An 18,679-nucleotide genomic window follows, 5' to 3' on the forward strand; every position below is an offset into this window, starting at 1 on the left:
GTGCGCGGATGCAGGGAGGTGTTAGCGAATGACACTAGTCACCCACCGCATCACTCCACCCTCTAGCATGTTCATCTCCTAACCTCACACTAAACTTCGTGTGAAGTGGTCATCTACAATCATTGGTCGCCAGGTCGCCAGCTCGAACCCGGGCTGAGGGCTCTCAGAGTCAGTGTCGGAAGTGTCCTTGAGCAAGACTCTGAACACCTAATTGCTCCTGATGTACTGGTTGGTGCCTTGCATGGTTTCCGCCGCCATCGGTGTATGAATGTGTGTGTGAATGGGTGAATGTAATGCACAAGCTCTGTATTAAATGCACCATTTACCATTTAGCAGTTTACATCAAAGATGCTGCAATGGCCATTTGTGGCATACACTGGACCCAGGTGGAGGTTGTCCTGAGTCCTGACTGACTGTAGTAAATTACTCTTCAGAACAAGGCACCAGAAATGCCAATAGCGTGTATAGACAAGTCTATCGCATGCAATTGTTCTGCATCAACTGGTTAGTTGGAGCAGCAGTGGTTTGTGGAGTTCAGGAATGTGTCAACTTGAAGCCACTTTGCTGGCTCCCCGAGAGCATTACTCAACGGGTATAGTCTCTCGAGACAGACTGTTGACTCCGAAAAGAGGGCGCTGTTTTGTCTCTCGTTTTCCTTTTGCCATGATTACTCTACTTACATTTCTACTATGTTTTTGTGTATTCCTATTTTGCTTCACATTTAACAGACTGGAATTTACAGTTATAAGTTTGTGTTTGTTAAAAATAAAATAAAATCAAAGGTTTGGTCCCATTTCAGAATCAGAACAACAGAGCACTTTGGAAACGTCTTTTCACATTAAGTCCTGCACATCTCTAGATGGGTATCTGTCCCCTATTTTGTGTAAGACCAACGTCGAATTCATGAAACATGTGAAAAGCCTTGATTTGTACAGTACTGGTGTAACATGATGAACTAGAACTGCACTCTGTCGAGTGCATACTTGCTTGTTGCACACTAGTAGGCCATAAATGGCCAACTAGTGCGCAAGCAGAGCGCGCATGTAATGTTTTCGCCCGCTGTAAACTGTCAAATCTCAGTATCTCTGTGAACGAACGTTTGAAATGATTAATGTTTAGATGTAATTATTTGCTACCTACTAAATGTAAACATTTAGTATTAAGTATGATTCTAGTTTCTATCTATATAATAAATACTGTTTTATTGTTGTAGATATATTCTGGATCCCTTTTTTGTTTTTTAGAGACAAATAAATCATTTATATGTGTTGAAAAAAAAAGGTATATAAACTGAATTAAAATATGTTATACAGTATACTTTTTCTGTAAACGGTGGAATCTCAATATCTCTGTGAAGGAACATTTGAAATGTGTAATTATTAGGTGTAACTATTTACTACCTATCTAATTTATGTATGTAAACGCCTATAAAAAAAAGTATATAAACTGAATTAAAAATGTAATTTTAATTTTAAATCTATTTCATGTTGGACTATAGTGATATTAATACTAAATCATGGTCAGAGTAATATGTGTCTCTAACTTCAATTTCTATAATAATACTTTCACATTTGTTAAAATATACATGATCTAAAATATTTCCGTAATCTGTAGTTGGATTTGTATTGAATTGTTTAAAGCCTAATTTTGACATGTAGGTCTTTATACTTCTTTCTATCTCAGTATTATGGTCTTCATTGAAATCTCCTATTATCAAAATTGCAGAAGTCGGAGATGATATATACTTTACCATGTTTTCGAGAAATGTGTTTAATTTTGAAAGGTCTGTTTTAGGTGATCTGTACATAAGAATGATATATAGATTTTTATCTTTTACATGTATACATATATGTTCTACTTTCTCTAATATCCTGCTTTCAGTTGGAATTCTTTCAATGGAAATATCTTCTTTTATAGCAAACATAACTCTCCCACCTATATATTTTTCTCTGTCATTCCTCATTGTATTGTAATTCCTGTTCGTTGTTTTTAATTTAAAAGTAATGTTATTATTTTTCTTTAAGTGTGTTTCAGTAAAAGCTATTAGATCCAACATTTCGAGTTGGGAATCTGAGTTTATATCTTCTAAATGTGGTAGATAACCTCTGACGTTCAATAATCCAATATTTAATGAATGTTTTAATGGTAATTGAGTTATCTTACGTATATTAGGATTTTCAAGAGGTGATTGTCGTAATCGTATCATTTCTCTCTCTACATTCTTATCTACTTTGATCTTCTTAGGATTAAAGTCAAGTATATATAGATCTTTTATCCTTTTCACTCTGCTGAATGCTACATAGGCTTGTACCGGGTTAAAATGTGAGCCCTTCATAGATACGACAATCTCTTGTATAGTTAAACCTTGGACCTTATGAATAGTTAATCCCCAAGCTAATGTCAACGGGAATTGAAATCTATTTGTTGATCCTGTTTTTCTGCCTCCATGGAAAATGATAGCTTCATGTCTGTAAATTGGAACTGCTTCTGGATATTTTTTATAGTTACTATTAGCCTTCGCATTAATTTAACGAGTATTACTGTAACATACGTGCCGTTTTTCCCAAAGTCAATATACTCAACAAATCCTCTGATACCGTTGACTAATCCATCAGATACCATTACATTAGTAGTCAACATCACTTGTGCACCAATTGCTATACTGAGTGTAGTTGGTAAACCTCCTGTTTGTGATAGTTTCCTATTTGTGCAATCCAGATCAAATAGTCGTGTGTCTTTATCTTTTCTACTATCTTCTGTCTTTATATGATAAATAGTAATATTCAATTTTTCAAGTTTGTAGTTATTGTGTTCATCGACAGATTTATTCTCTGCAAACACATGAAGTGCATCTTCTGGGTAATTATCAGCATTAGCATTTATTTCTCTTGATTGTAACTGTTGGATATCCTCATCTGTTATTTTTCCTTCTCTGACTCGATTCAACATTACAGCAAAGTTCAAATCATCTTTCTGGCGCATTACTTCATTAAGTTCCAACAATTTAAATGAATCCCATCCATTACCACATATATTTGCCATTGCATTACTTGTACCTTGAAAGATGTATTTTTGCATTACTGGTGGTAATTGGAATAGATCTCCAACAGCTAAAATAGATACATTGCCAAATGGTTCTTGTACCTTTGAGCCATTTTCCATAACATTTGTGCCTTTAATTTGACTCAATCGTTTGTGTACTTGGAGAAAAATGTCTGCACCAATCATAGAAATTTCATCTATAATTAATAATTGCAGATTTTGTAAGGAATTTTCTAGTAATGCTACCTTTTCTTGATTCAGTGGTAAGAAAGAATTTCCAAATCTCGGTGATTTTAAAGATAAAGCTGAATGGAGTGTCACACCTCTAATATTGAAAGCTGCTATTCCCGTCGATGCCGTAATCATAGAAATAGTGTCATCAGGTTTTATGAAGTTGGCTGTTTTGAATAATCTCATGCAGTCGTAATGGATCAGTTTAATAAGTTGACTCTTTCCTACCCCACCTGATCCACTAAGGAAGATGTGATATGGGACAGTTTTCTTTCCTTCCTTTAAATCAATAACTGTATTTTTACACCATTGACGATGGAAATCCATTAATTGTTTTTGTTTCTGGTTCAATGATCTCATCATTTTACAATATTCTTGATGAGATAATATATCTCTCCTAACTTCTTGTTTGAAAAGATCCCTTGTGTAGTGTCTTTGATTTCTAGATACAAGTTCTGTGTTAGCATCCAGGTCCTCTTGACTTATTTCTCGTTCCGTCTCTTCATCCTCTTTTCGTATAAGTATTTCTTCGTGTTCCGTACAAGGAGCGATATTTTCCCAAGCATGTTCCGGTGGACCATTAGTTTCAAGGTTCCTTATAGCTGCATCTATTGCTTCTGGATTTATACTGTATTTCTTCTCATTTTTGAAAATGACATCAATCTTGGCATTATAATGATTTTCATAATTAATGTATTCACTTATTAGATCATCCTCTTCGTTTCGCCAGGGTAAATACAACATTAACTCAGCACGGAAGTGTTTTTCCTTTTCCGTTTCTTTATTGTATTTATGAAATCGAGAGCAGTTATACAATATCTATATACGTATATAGGCATATACTATATACGTATATCTATATACTCTATACTCTATACTGTATAAAGTGTGTAGTTGTAAGTTGATTAGCGGTATTCTGTGGTCACTTTGGTCCAAAAACCGTGACAGCTGTTCCGCCATTTCAGGACCCCCCCAGAAAAACATCAAATCTGTGCCCGTATTGCTGGACCAATGATGACGAAATGACCATATTTCTTACGTCATCATACTATATACATAATCAGTAAAAATAAAATACCAAATTGTGCCTGATCTGCTGGGACCAGAGTACGTGGTGTGTATGTGTATGACTAGCTCTAAATGATGACGTAAGAAATATATATAGTATATAGGCATACTATATATGTATACATATATACTCCATACTCTATACTGTATAAAGTGTGTAGTTGTAAGTTGATTAGCGGTATTCTGTGGTCACTTTGGTCCAAAAACCGTGACAGCTGTTCTGCCATTTGAGGCTTACGCAGAAAAACATCAAATCTGTTGGATCAATGATGACGAAATGACCATATTTCTTACGTCATCATTTAGAGCTAGTCATACACGTATTTCTTACGTCATCATTTAGAGCTAGTCATACATCAAATCTGTACCCATATTGCTGGACCAATGATGACGAAATGACCATATTTCTTACATACACACCACGTACTCTAGTCCCAGCAGATCAGGCACAATTTGGTAAATTATTTTTGTATTGATTATGTATATAGTATACGTATGACTAGCTCTAAATGATGACGTAAGAAATATATATAGTATATATATAGTATACTGTATAAAGTGTGTAGTTGTAAGTTGATTAGCGGTATTCTGTGGTCACTTTGGTCCAAAAACCGTGACAGCCGTTCCGCCATTTCAGGACCCCCCCAGAAAAACATCAAATCTGTGCCCGTATTGCTGGACCAATGATGACGAAATGACCATATTTCTTACGTCATCATTTAGAGCTAGTCATACACGTATTTCTTACGTCATCATTTAGAGCTAGTCATACACATACACACACATTTGAGGCTTACGCAGAAAAACATCAAATCTGTGTCCGTATTGCTGGATCAATGATGACGAAATGACCATATTTCTTACGTCATCATTTAGAGCTAGTCATACACGTATTTCTTACGTCATCATTTAGAGCTAGTCATACATCAAATCTGTGCCCGTATTGCTGGACCAATGATGACGAAATGACCATATTTCTTACATACACACCACGTACTCTGGTCCCAGCAGATCAGGCACAATTTGGTAAATTATTTTTTATTGATTATGTATATAGTATACGTATGACTAGCTCTAAATGATGACGTAAGAAATATATATAGTATATATATAGTATATAGGCATATACTATATATGTATACATATATACTCTATACTCTATACTGTATAAAGTGTGTAGTTGTAAGTTGATTAGCGGTATTCTGTGGTCACTTTGGTCCAAAAACCGTGACAGCCGTTCCGCCATTTCAGGACCCCCCCAGAAAAACATCAAATCTGTGCCCGTATTGCTGGACCAATGATGACGAAATGACCATATTTCTTACGTCATCATTTAGAGCTAGTCATACACATACGTGTATGACTAGCTCTAAATGATGACGTAAGAAATACGTGTATGACTAGCTCTAAATGATGACGTAAGAAATATGGTCATTTCGTCATCATTGGTCCAGCAATACGGGCACAGATTTGATGTTTTTCTGGGGGGGTCCTGAAATGGCGGAACGGCTGTCACGACAAATGGACCAGGCCGATCACATTACTTGCGCGCTCTGCTTGCGCAAGTAATAATGTGCATACAGTAGATCAACACCAGATTTAAAGGCATGCAGACTGATGTGCAACAAGGGGAAAACCTAATTAGACCCTGTACTCACACACTCACATACTTTTTCTAGTTTAGGATAAAATAGGCTTGTATGACACAGGCTTATGTGTCAACATATATTTGAACTAGAAAAAGTGCCCCTCGGGGCACAGGTCTCCACCAGCCGGCCAGGTCAGGTTATGGCCTCCTGGTCGTGCTATAATAGGCCAATGTGAAAAGGGTGGGATATATTCCTCAGTCTAGTAGGAAAGTCTGTGAAAGATTTCACGTAAATTGCATGCTGCGTTCATGATTTGAGGCTTTTTGTTTGTTTCAAAAGGGCCAATCCTGCAAACTTTGAAAGCCAATGTTAGCCAATTAGGATGGAATATGAAATATCGGACAGATCCATCTTGAACACATGACTATAGAGATAGTGTGTAACGATTTGCGGGATTTTTGGACAGAATCTGGAGGAGGAATATCAAAAGAATTGTTTTTCAAAAGTCGGCCTCCTGGTGGTGCTATAACAGGCCGTTCTGGAAATTGTGGGGCAGAGGTTCATGTTGGCATCCAGGGAGTGTGTGTGCAAAATTTGGCATCGACCGGGTTTTAACGGTGCCGGAGATTAGCTGTTCACAGACACACGGACACACGGACACATGGACACACGGACGGACGGACGGACGGAGTGCAAAACATACTCTCTCCCCATGCCTTCGGCCTGGTGGAGAAAAAAATGCAAAATGTCATGGACATGTTCATGAATCATTTTAACACAGCACTGAAATTAACAGCATCCAACAGGTATCTAAAAACTCTACATGTCAGACCATCAGTAGCCTACAGTCCTTTAACCCTCTAACACCCGCATTAATTTCTACTTGCAAAAAATAGATTTCAACCTTACTACTACTTTGTACTACTAGGACTGACACTAAAACATATGTTAAAAAAAATAAAAAAATAAAGTTTGATGGAAAATTTATAATAATTATATAATAATTATATAATAATATAATAAATTCATAATTTACATTTGGGGGATATCTTTCACAATAATGAATAAAACATGTTCTAGACATTCTAATGATCACAAAAAAACATATATTACAATTATTGTACCTACTTTTATTAGGGTAAAGGTCAAAAGTCTTAGGTTAAAAGCAATTTCAAAATCGCACAGAGTCCAGACATTTTTAATTTGTGTGAATTTCAGCCTCTGTGGGGGGTATTTATATGCAAATATCATGACCAATGGCATTGAAATGGCATTGCAATGAACATCACTGATGACGTTTAGGTGAAAAAAGAACAGAAAAAAATTATAATAATTTAGTAATTAAATAAAATAAAATTGTTGCTAAAAAGCAACGCTGGGTCTTAGAGGGCAATCCCAATCCTAAACGCAATTTGTCTCATTTTAGGTAAACACGTTTTATGTTGCCTAACTCATTACAGCTCCGATACTTCTGTTCCTCTAATGAACCCAGGGATTCAAGCCAACACGGACTGTTACAAGTTTAAAGATAATGATGATTCGACAATTCATTTACTGCCAAATCTGTTCCAAATCTGTGCTGGGCTGTCCTTTCCCCCCTACTGTTCGGTTCCAATTTAAAAAGGGACACATTTCCACAGCGAATCAACCTAGTTTGGGGATGTTTGGACAAACATTTTCACCATACTCATGCCCCAATGAACTGATGGCAGAACTGATTGGGTGATTTGAAATTAATTGTACACACATGATTCAACAGTTATTTTGACAGTAATTTTACTGTAATTTACTTTAAATTATTTGCAACTATAGTGACCCTTAGTGGTCAATTTGAATGAAACTTTCAGGGGCCGTTTTTACAGTATTACACTGTTACACCGGACACACACACACACACACACACACACACACACACACACACACACACACACACACAATTTACAATTTAGGCATTTAGCAGACGCTCTTAATTCAGAGCGACTTACATTAAGCAAGAACAAAAAGGCATGGGAATACATCACATATATAAAATGCATGTATCATGAAACATGCGTAAGCTAAGAACGTAACTAGAACATATCTATATAATGACACTATACATATAAACTATACATATATAGTACTATACTATGCTATACATATTGTGGAGTCTCGCCACGCTACCACCAGAATAAGGGGCGCGTTCCTATGACAACCAGACAAACGCCGACCTCGCCGACGCGCTCCGCCCACGGACGTGTCATAGACGCCATCTACTACTTCCGGTTGTTTTTAGGATTGATTTTAAATTTATTTTACTTGTCTATAAAGCTCTCAATGGTCTCGCACCTCCGTACCTCCGTGACTGCCTACCTAGATATGTCCCTAACCGCCCCCTCAGGTCCTCCAATGCTGGCCTACTTGAAGTGAGGCAGCTTTTTGCTTCTACGGCCCAACAGCCTGGAATAAACTCCCATTCGAGCTCAGACACGCACCCTCTGTAGACATTTTTTAATCTCAACTCAAGACTCACCTCTTCACTCTTGCTTTTAGTTGAGTTTTACTATGCACGTTCCTACCCTGCCCTGACTGATTTGCTGCATGTGGTGTTTTTATTTGTTTTTATTTATTTTATGTTCTTATATTCAATTTTGTTCTTTGCTATTGTTCTATCATTTTAACTACTTGTGTTTTATTGTATTATATTTTTGTGTCCTGCCCTGTGAAGCACTTTGAGCTGCATTTATGTATGAAAGGTGCTATACAAATAAAGTTTATTATTATTATTATTACTTGCGCAAGCAGAGCGCGCATGTTTTCGCCCGGTCTCTTCCGCCATGACAGCTGTCCCGCCATTCAATGTTTATGCAGAAAAACATCAAATCTGTGCCTGTTTTGCTGGGACCAAATGACCACAAATGACCATATTTCTTACGTCATCATTTAGAGCTAGTCATACGTATACTATATACATAATCAGTAAAAATAAAATAGCAAATTGTGCCTGATCTGCTGGGACCAGAGTACGTGGTGTGTATATGTATGACTAGCTCTTAATGATGACGTAAGAAATATGGTCATTTGTGGTCATTTGGTCCCAGCAAACCAGGCACAGATTTGCTGTTTTCTTGCATAAACATCAAATGGCGGGACAGCTGTCACGGTTTTTGGCGCAAAGTAACCACAGTATACCGCTAATCAACTTACAACTACACACTTTATACAGTATAGAGTATAGAGTATATATGTATACGTATATAGTATATGCCTATATACTATATATATACTATATATATTTCTTACGTCATCATTTAGAGCTAGTCATACGTATACTATATACATAATCAGTAAAAATAAAATAGCAAATTGTGCCTGATCTGCTGGGACCAGAGTACGTGGTGTGTATATGTATGACTAGCTCTTAATGATGACGTAAGAAATATGGTCATTTGTGGTCGTTTGGTCCCAGCAAACCAGGCACAGATTTGCTGTTTTCTTGCATAAACATCAAATGGCGGGACAGCTGTCACGGTTTTTGGCACAAAGTAACCACAGTATACCGCTAATCAACTTACAACTACACACTTTATACAGTATAGAGTATAGAGTATATATGTATACGTATATAGTATATGCCTATATACTATATATATACTATATATATTTCTTATGTCATCATTTAGAGCTAGTCATACGTATACTATATACATAATCAGTAAAAAATAAAATAGCAAATTGTGCCTGATCTGCTGGGACCAGAGTACGTGGTGTGTATATGTATGACTAGCTCTTAATGATGACGTAAGAAATATGGTCATTTGTGGTCGTTTGGTCCCAGCAAACCAGGCACAGATTTGCTGTTTTCTTGCATAAACATCAAATGGCGGGACAGCTGTCACAGTTTTTGGCGCAAAGTAACCACAGTATACCGCTAATCAACGTACAACTACACACTCTATATAGTATATATGTATACGGTATATGCCTATATACTATATATATATACTATATATATTTCTTACGTCATCATTTACAGCTAGTCATACGTATACTATATACATAATCAGTAAAAAATAAAATAGCAAATTGTGCCTGATCTGCTGGGACCAGAGTACGTGGTGTGTATATGTATGACTAGCTCTTAATGATGACGTAAGAAATATGGTCATTTGTGGTCGTTTGGTCCCAGCAAACCAGGCACAGATTTGCTGTTTTCTTGCATAAACATCAAATGGCGGGACAGCTGTCACGGTTTTTGGCGCAAAGTAACCACAGTATACCGCTAATCAACTTACAACTACACACTCTATATAGTATATATGTATACGTATATAGTATATGCCTATATACTATATATATATATACTATATATAGTATATGCCTATATAGTATATGCCTGCTTTGCTGGGACCAAACGACCACAAATGACCATATCTCTTACGTCATCATTTAGAGCTAGTCATACGTATACTATATACATAATCAGTAAAAATAAAATAGCAAATTGTGCCTGATCTGCTGGGACCAGAGTACGTGGTGTGTATACTGTATGTATGACTAGCTCTTAATGATGACGTAAGAAATATGGTCATTTGTGGTCATTTGGTGTGTATATGTATGACTAGCTCTTCACCCAAACTTATATAGATAGAAACTTGAATCATACTTAATAATACTAGGTGTTTATATGCATAAAGTAGGTAGGTAGCAAATAGTTACATCTAAAAATTATTTCAAACGTTCCTTCACAGAGATACTGAGATTTGACAGTTTACAGCGGTCGAAAGGACTTGCGCGCTCTGCTTGCGCACTAGTTGGCCATTTATGGCCTACTAGTGTGCAACAAGCAAGTATGCACTCGACAGAGTGCAGTTCTAGTTATTATTATTATTACCCCAGTGCGATCCTACACCAGCTGCGTCTAATGCGGCCGCCGCCCTATTAGCAATCAGCGACAGCCGCAACCTGTCAGCCGCGCCCTTTATAAATGCCACTTGAACCTAGCCCTGACACTGGCTGGTTCACCCAAGAACGCTCGGACAGTCTATGTTGACAGCTTGGCGCTGGATGGTAAGTCCACACTCCTCTCGGTACCGGATCCCTCGACACTAACTAAACTCACTGTTTGATTGTTTGTACCGCAACTCAATTCTGTCTTGTAGGAGTGGGGCTGAAAGCACACACGGGAGTGTGTGCCCCCCATAAACAAGTGACGAGTGGAAAGCCGCACATATACCTGGAAACCCACCTGACTCGATTCGGGGACGAGTAGCAGAAGACGGGACCCTCGTATCGACTGGCAGTCCACCGCACGTTAAGGTCACAGTAAGACAACCGTTCTCTCACTATCACACGTTTGGCTAAGAAGAGGCACTCACAGACGCTTGAGACGCTAAGGATAATAAGAAGAATTGTGAATGAAGAAAAGCACCTTGTTGATGGTTACTGAAGAGAAGACGTTTAGTTAAAGTGTCACGTTAACCCTGAAGATTGTGAAAGAAGAAGACCTTGGTAGATGTTTATCGAAGAAAGCATGTTCTAGTTAAAGTGTCACGTTAAACCTGTGAATGAAGACAGGCCGTTGTGTTCAGTTAACCCCTTAAAAGACTAAGTTGGCGCGAGCCCCCCCCCCCCCTTACACCGGTGAAAGAAGACCGAGACTGTGATTAGAAATATAGTGCTCTTTCTGTTAACCCACTGGTTGCCTTTGACGTACCGCTACGGCGACCCGAGTGTATATATAGAGAGAAATCAGAGCATAAATGCTTGTGTACCTACCTGTTGGCCGAGCCTAAGGGGCCCTAGGTTACATACTCACCAGGTCCCAATCCAAGTACTTTTACTCACACGAACGTATCCGAGTACTTCTACTCAAAAGTACTCTTCTATGTCCTGTGGATAGAGAAGGTTACCTAACACCGTACCTACCTCCGGGGGAGCCTCCTGGCACCCTCTGGACCCTGGAAAAGAAGAGGAAAGTTATAGAAAAGTCTAGTTGGTAGATAGGCTAGACCGGACCAACCCAACCCTCTACTTACCTTGTGCTCTGACCGCTTGCTAACACCCCCTCTCATCCTCTGCAGTGACGTTTCAATCCAAGGAGACCTGACTTCAAGGAAGAATGTTATCTCATGCATAATCTGATGTGATATTGACTTTTGTCTGACATTATCTGAAATAAAACAAGGGGCGCCACCGTGTGTCAAACCCTTGATACTGCATTCTGACTCCTGATTCCCACCCGACCTCCCACAATATGTACTATGAAGTGCTATGACTATACATACAATGCAATTATTGTGCTGTCTACATGACATGCTATAAGTCTGTTTCAAATGCTATCTAAGTCTAAAGTGCTATCTAAGGGGGTATAGGGTAAGTGCTATGGGCCATGATGGAGTCTGAAACGGTGGGTTTTCAGACTACGGCGGAAGATTGGGAGTGATGCTGCAGTTCTGATTGCAACGGGAAGTTCATTCCACAGTTTTGGGGCCAGAAGGGAGAAGAGTTTGGGACGTGTGGAGTGTTGTCCCAGCGTTTTTAGTGAGGGTATTCACTGGTACTCACTGGTTTCTCTCCAGTGTGAATTCTCTGCTGTGTTTTAAGGTGTGCAATGTGCGAGAAATGTTGACCACAGTGTTCACATCCATATGGTTGTGGGTCTCATTCTATGAGATGATATAGCATCTGCATTGAGTTGAACCACTATTTTATACTTTGGCTTTTAGGATAATTTGCCGGTCTACAAGCACACGCTCATCTGCTTTAAAAAAAATCACACCCGTGTGAAGTGAGGGGCACTCTTATCATCGTACATCATGACGTAACATGTCTATTTGCTCAGACACATATGATGTAAATTCTCCTTTCATTGTCAATGGTAAATGTGACACGAGTTAGGAAAAAAAGCTGTACTGTATATAGCGCAGCAGCGCCCATCAAAAATCACACCTGTGGAAAGTGAAGGGCGCTTATCATCGTACATCGATTCATGCCGTAAGAAAGACACACTACAGTCATACACACGCGTACAGACAGACATGGTGCATTTATAGATAGATATAGATACTGTACATACTTTGCTCAGCCAATCAAATCATCCCTATGGGGTGATCACTCAATCAAATCATCGCTATTATTGCATAGTGCCCCTCAAAAATAACAACTACAAAATGTTGTGGTCCCTGGCACAAAATATTTTCAGATGGGATTCCACGGCCAAATATTAATTTAGGTCTGTGACAAATGTTTGAGAACCACTGATGAAAAGCATGCTATGTTGTGCCCCATAGTCACTATACATCAGTGACAGTGAAAAAGTGCCAAAATAGCTGAACTCACAACACTTTTTTACGTTTTCACCTATGACTGAAACCTTTTTTTGTTGTTTTTCTTCTTTATAATTATTTGTTCAGCCCAAAATATTGTGTTTGTTATTTGTTACAAAAAAGTGTTGTAACCTGCCCTTTTTTTTCTTCTTTCTAATTATTTGGCCACAAAAATTGTGTTTGTTGTCAGAGTTTGTCACGATCCCAGTTGGCTTTGTTCGAGGCTTACAGAACTTTAAATAAATACTTTTTGAAATGTCTATGGGGAAAATTAATGGATTATTGAATGAATTATTTCCTGGGTCTGTCGTCAAATCAAAAAGCTGAAACACACTGTTCCATGCTGTAACTACATAACAGTCTACTCTACTTCAACTTTTCAACTGGCATGGAGCCAAACGGGAAGGGTTCCCCCCCCCCCCAACCGCAAGGCAGGAAAGTGAGTCTTGACACCATAGATATCTATGAAATCTGTTCAAGTCAGCCAGTCAGGTGTCGCCATGCAGGCTGCATCTGAACTTGCGTCACCTTGACCCAAGTCCATGCTATCCTATTTAAGACACGAAGAGCACCTCTGTAGTCTAGCTTGAACAGAACCCCTAATGGCTGATGCATGGGCTCCACAGAACACCTTAAACCTTGAGAAGGGGGTCTGCAGCTGATAGTGTATGTGTGTCTGTGGGTGGGGAGATATAGATACCCTGCTCAGGATTAGTAGCCATGCTGCTGGGAATTGGAGAAGGAGAGCATAGAGGAAGGCCCCTTGGAAACACAACACCACCTGACACATATGGAATGGAGTCTTCGCAACTTGGTAAAACAAAAACGCACATGTATGCCAAAGAGGGAATAGATCTGCAGAATGTAGTCTTCTCTACAGCCAAGCACTCAGCCAATGAAACAGAGCTGTGAAGTCTATCCATGCGTACAGACTGCCCAGCAACTCGAAGCCTCTCTTGTGGCTCAGTCCATACCTCAGGGCCAATGGTCACTTCCGTCTGGCCTATTGCGAGTGCCACATTTCAGGAAGACAATGTATAGAACTTTTAATTGTATCTAATGCCAATATAGTTTTGGATTAATGTTTTCATTACGCAATAGATCAGGACCCGCAGTTTGTTATGAATTAGGTCACAAATCCCCCTATTTGATACAATGTATATATCTAGCACCCCAATCTACACTATAACTATATCTTCAGTATTCATTTAACTCTGTAAAAGATTGAACCAATGGTGTGTGGAGTTACAGACCCGGCCTAAAGGGACAAATTGTTTCCAAACTATCCATCATATTGCTGGGAACCCCCTCAAGGACTCTTGGAGGTATATGCCAGGGTTCCTGACCTACATACTATTACTAAAGCTAATCTACAAGCTCATTTGCCACAGTGCAACACAAGTGGGATTTTGTGTTGCGGGGGCAACAGCTCCACCAGAGAGCTCCAGACTTCCCTCTCCAGAGCAACATTAATACATTAGTAACTTCCTCCTGGTGGATCCCGAGGCATTCCAAGGCCAGTGAGTCGATGTGATCCCTCCAACTGCACCTTGGTCTGCCCCGGGGTCTCCTCCCAGTGGGACGTGCCTCGAGGACCTCCCTAGGGAGACGCCGAGAGGCATCCTAACCAGATGCCCAAACCACCTAAGCTGGCTCCTTTCCAGATGAAGAAGCAGCGACTCTACTCTGAGTCTCTCGTGTGACTGAACTTCTCACCCTATCTCCAAGGGAGACGCAAGCCACCCGTCGAAGAAAACTCATTTCGGCCACTTGTATTCGCAACCTTATTCTTTTGGTCATGACGTGTTGAATCCTTGAATTCACCCTTTGTCAAGTCCCGCCCGTGGTTGTGCCCCTCTTCGTACCCATTGGTTGCCGTTTCGTGGCTGGACAAAAATCCTCTCTCCATCCACTACCATTGAAATAACATGTTTTTCAGTTGCTTCGTATTGATATTCTGTGCACTTAATTCTTATTTTAAACTTGGTGTCAGTAAAAAAGAACATCACAGGTCCCGCATGGTGACTGGGCATATCATGTCATGTATCATGCAACAAAGCAAATTCAACATAAACAAGGCGGAACTATGGCGGAACAAGGCAGAAAGAGCCTGCTGGTTAGTCAGTCAGGGGACCAATCAGAAGGCTGACAAAGGGTGAATTGTCTAATATAGACAGACAGACAGACGGTGTTGAAAGTCTGAATATTTTTCACATAAATGTTACACTGGTATATGCACACAAGGAATGTTTTCAATAGAGTGAGAAAAGTCTACTTCTCAGCTATCAACAGGCTGCATTTAATGCATAATCAATCAGCAGAACAGTCCTGTGTAAATGATTTACATTCAGGAATTGACAACATTAAGCCTGCTCCATGTTTTACATATATCATAGATCATTTCAGGAAATAAAACACATGAAAACTCATAAGATTAAAAGCTCCAATGTACATTTGTACCAGATATAGCCTAATACAGTGACTTACATTATACATAAAATCCAAGCGGTTTTATACAGTGCATCCAAGCATGCAGTCATCAAGAGTACGCAACATCTCAAAATTTTAACAGAATTTCATTTCAAATCTGTAAAAGTAAATGTATGCTTTCAATACTTAAGAACACGCAGAATAAATGTTATCTATTTTACAACACACAAAACAAGATCAGATATGTATCAGACATGACATGACACACAATCCTAATTTTAAATATTTGTGGCAGCTTAAATTCATCATATAACAAAATGAGAATTCCCAAAATCGTATTCCTAAGTAAATGCATGGTAACCCCTAACATCTCATCGGGGTCATCCCATCATCAAAATGCAGTTTCTAACTTTAATACCAGCATCAAAACAAATCAAATCATGTGTTAAAGCACCTGAGAGTTAATAAAGAATGGGTCCCACTCTATCTACAAAAAAGCAAGTTTGTGTCAGATGAGCACTGAACACTGTTTGAATAGGAGAGAGCTACTTTAATTCATTTTTACACACGTTTTAAAATATAATGTAAGGCAGTAAGGCACAGCATGAGGGTATTTCAAGACATATCTTTGGCAAAGATGACTGGTGTACAAGACGGATTCAGCCGTACTTCTCAATGAGTATCATAGACAAGTTATATACACTCTGACAAGAACAAGACAATTTGGCTCAGCCACATTCAAATTTCATCCAATTGAAATGGCAGTTCAGTAGGATTCGAGTTTTATTTAAATGTTATTATCATTAATTTTATCCCACGATTTTTGTAATCAATTTTTTCACCCGGTGTAATCCTGGGCGCTACTCTCCCTCTGCCAACCTGAGCTCATGCTTCCTTCAATGCATGAGGAGTGAGCAGGCCGCTTCTTATCGCCTGACAGGGGGAGTTTCTCCGGTAGAACTTAGGGCGTGGAAGGAACACGTTATTCCAACCAGTTCATTTCCCCTCCACCGTCTGATTTGAGCTGTTTTTAAGCCTTTCAGTGACAAGTCTCATCCCAAGTGAATTGTCTTTCAGGTCTCTGAATTGTGGCCATGCCCAAATGTCACAGCACAATTTCTAGTGGATTTTTTATTTTTAACTTTTTATTTTCAGTTATGGTACTATTTTTTTCTTACTTAGCTGAAACAAGACTGTGGAACGCACTGCCAGTGCACGTAAGGTTAGCACCATCCGTGCCCCTGTTTAAGTCTCGTTTGAAAACTCATCTTTATAGTGTTTTTTAACTGCTCTATAGCCATATACACATACATTCTTGTTATTGGTTTTTGTGTCATATTTTCATATTGCTTTTTGTTTTGTTGTTTCTTGTCTGCTGTTTTTAATCTTGCGCTGTGCAGCACTTTGGAAGCTTGTTTTGAAAATCGCTATACATATAAAGTTCATATCATATCACCATGCAGCCTCTGGTCAGGGGTGAGAACGGGGAGCCATTGGCTGTGGTTTGCTCCCTGGTCCATACGCTGCCTGACCAAGCCCCGCCGCCTGCGTTCTATTGGCTGAATGCAAGAACGAGAACACAAGGACACCGTTCCCAGAGGGAACGGTGGGGGCGTTGTCACATTCCAATACAACCAACCCTATTCCCCTATAACCCCTGTTTTTTGACAGCATGGGAGGCGCAACGTCTCAAGCGAACTTGAGCCACAAGAGGCACCATCGAGCAAGCTAAAGCGAGTAAGTCGCCGTGCCGAAAGTTGTGAAGTTCGCTTGGGCCGACTCAGTGCTGTTCCAGTTATGTACCGATAGGCACAGAATCCTAAATCATGTTTTGGGGTGAGCGTTTGCCCCAACTGTCACTCAAAGTGACTACTGGCCAATCACAGCACGTCTTTTTCCGGGACTTGTCAGAAACCCGTTGCAGAACACTATCACGCGACCACGACATGGCCCGTCATCCTATCTCCTCTAAAACAGGTGCAAGCCGTTCAGCCAGAGCCTGAGAGGATGGTGGAGTGCTCAGGCCAGCCAGAGTGACAGTGGAGTGAGCGCACTGCCCCAGAGCCCCAGCAGGGAGTTGATATACAAGTTGATGCCTATGTGGTAGAAGAAAATCAACCTTGTTCCGAATAACAATTACGCTTTTATCGCAGTATAGTTTGGGGATGGGGGTCATGAGGATGTACTTATAACACAGTTATAAACAGTTCTAAACAATATATTTTTGGGGAGAATTAATTGCACGCAGTGATGTCTTAAATCCATATTGTTGCAAGTCCAAGTCAAGTCTCAAAGTCTCAAGTTTGTCTCATATAAAGTCTCAAGTCCTGATTTTCGCAACTTAAGTCCAGCTCAAATCCAACTACAGGTCTATGGTTAGCAAGCTAGTTCTGTGTAAACGGCTGATCTTATCAGACGAGTTTGATACTTGTATTTTCATTCACACATCATATGATGAACTACAAATTAATTTTAAAGTGTTGTGGTCGATTTGCAATATGGCCCTTTTCAAAGTTCCTATTGATCCCTGGGAAATTCAGATTCAGAAATGCACACGGCGTTAACCCTTGGCCTACAATTCACGGAAAAAACTGAATTAATCGAAAAATCTAAACCTCCCGTTAACGGAAAAAACGGAATGACAATCAATATCAGTTATCGCGGGGTCAAAAGAGCAAGAGCTAATATCACTAATGTTGGATGTAATTTACCAAAAAACGGCCGAAATCTGCGTGATCGTGCGTTATCGTGCACGCGCGCCGTCTCTATGTGCGTCGCTGTAAAAAATGTGATATTTTGCGATCTTTTGGGGTTGATTTGAGGTTAATTTGACTTAGTTATGAAAAATATAGCATTAGCTTAGCAATCCGGACCAGCCAAGCTATTGACTAGGGTCAAAATACTACAGGATGTTGTTGATAGTTGAACCGGAAGTGACTTAGGAAGATCCGTCTATTTTAGCCAAAATCAGCATAATGATGCTTTCCCGCCATCTGGTGGCGAATCGAGAGA

At 39.4% G+C, this 18,679-nt stretch overlaps 1 protein-coding gene across 1 annotated transcript in view; it reads right to left on the bottom strand.

Moving 5' to 3' along the window:
* tecta (tectorin alpha) overlaps window positions 1-18,679 on the bottom strand; it is a 65,644-nt gene that overhangs the window by 29,665 nt on the left and 17,300 nt on the right. Inside the window, exons 11-12 of the mRNA XM_083759509.1 lie at window positions 11,838-11,869; window positions 11,158-11,269 (exon numbers count right to left, since the gene is read on the bottom strand). Coding sequence (XP_083615635.1) covers window positions 11,158-11,269; window positions 11,838-11,869 — 144 coding nt within the window. The remainder of the gene's footprint in view (window positions 1-11,157; window positions 11,270-11,837; window positions 11,870-18,679) is intronic.

Source organism: Protomyctophum parallelum (assembly GCF_964188405.1).
Source record: "Protomyctophum parallelum genome assembly, chromosome: 1".
Lineage (NCBI taxonomy): Eukaryota > Metazoa > Chordata > Actinopteri > Myctophiformes > Myctophidae > Protomyctophum > Protomyctophum parallelum.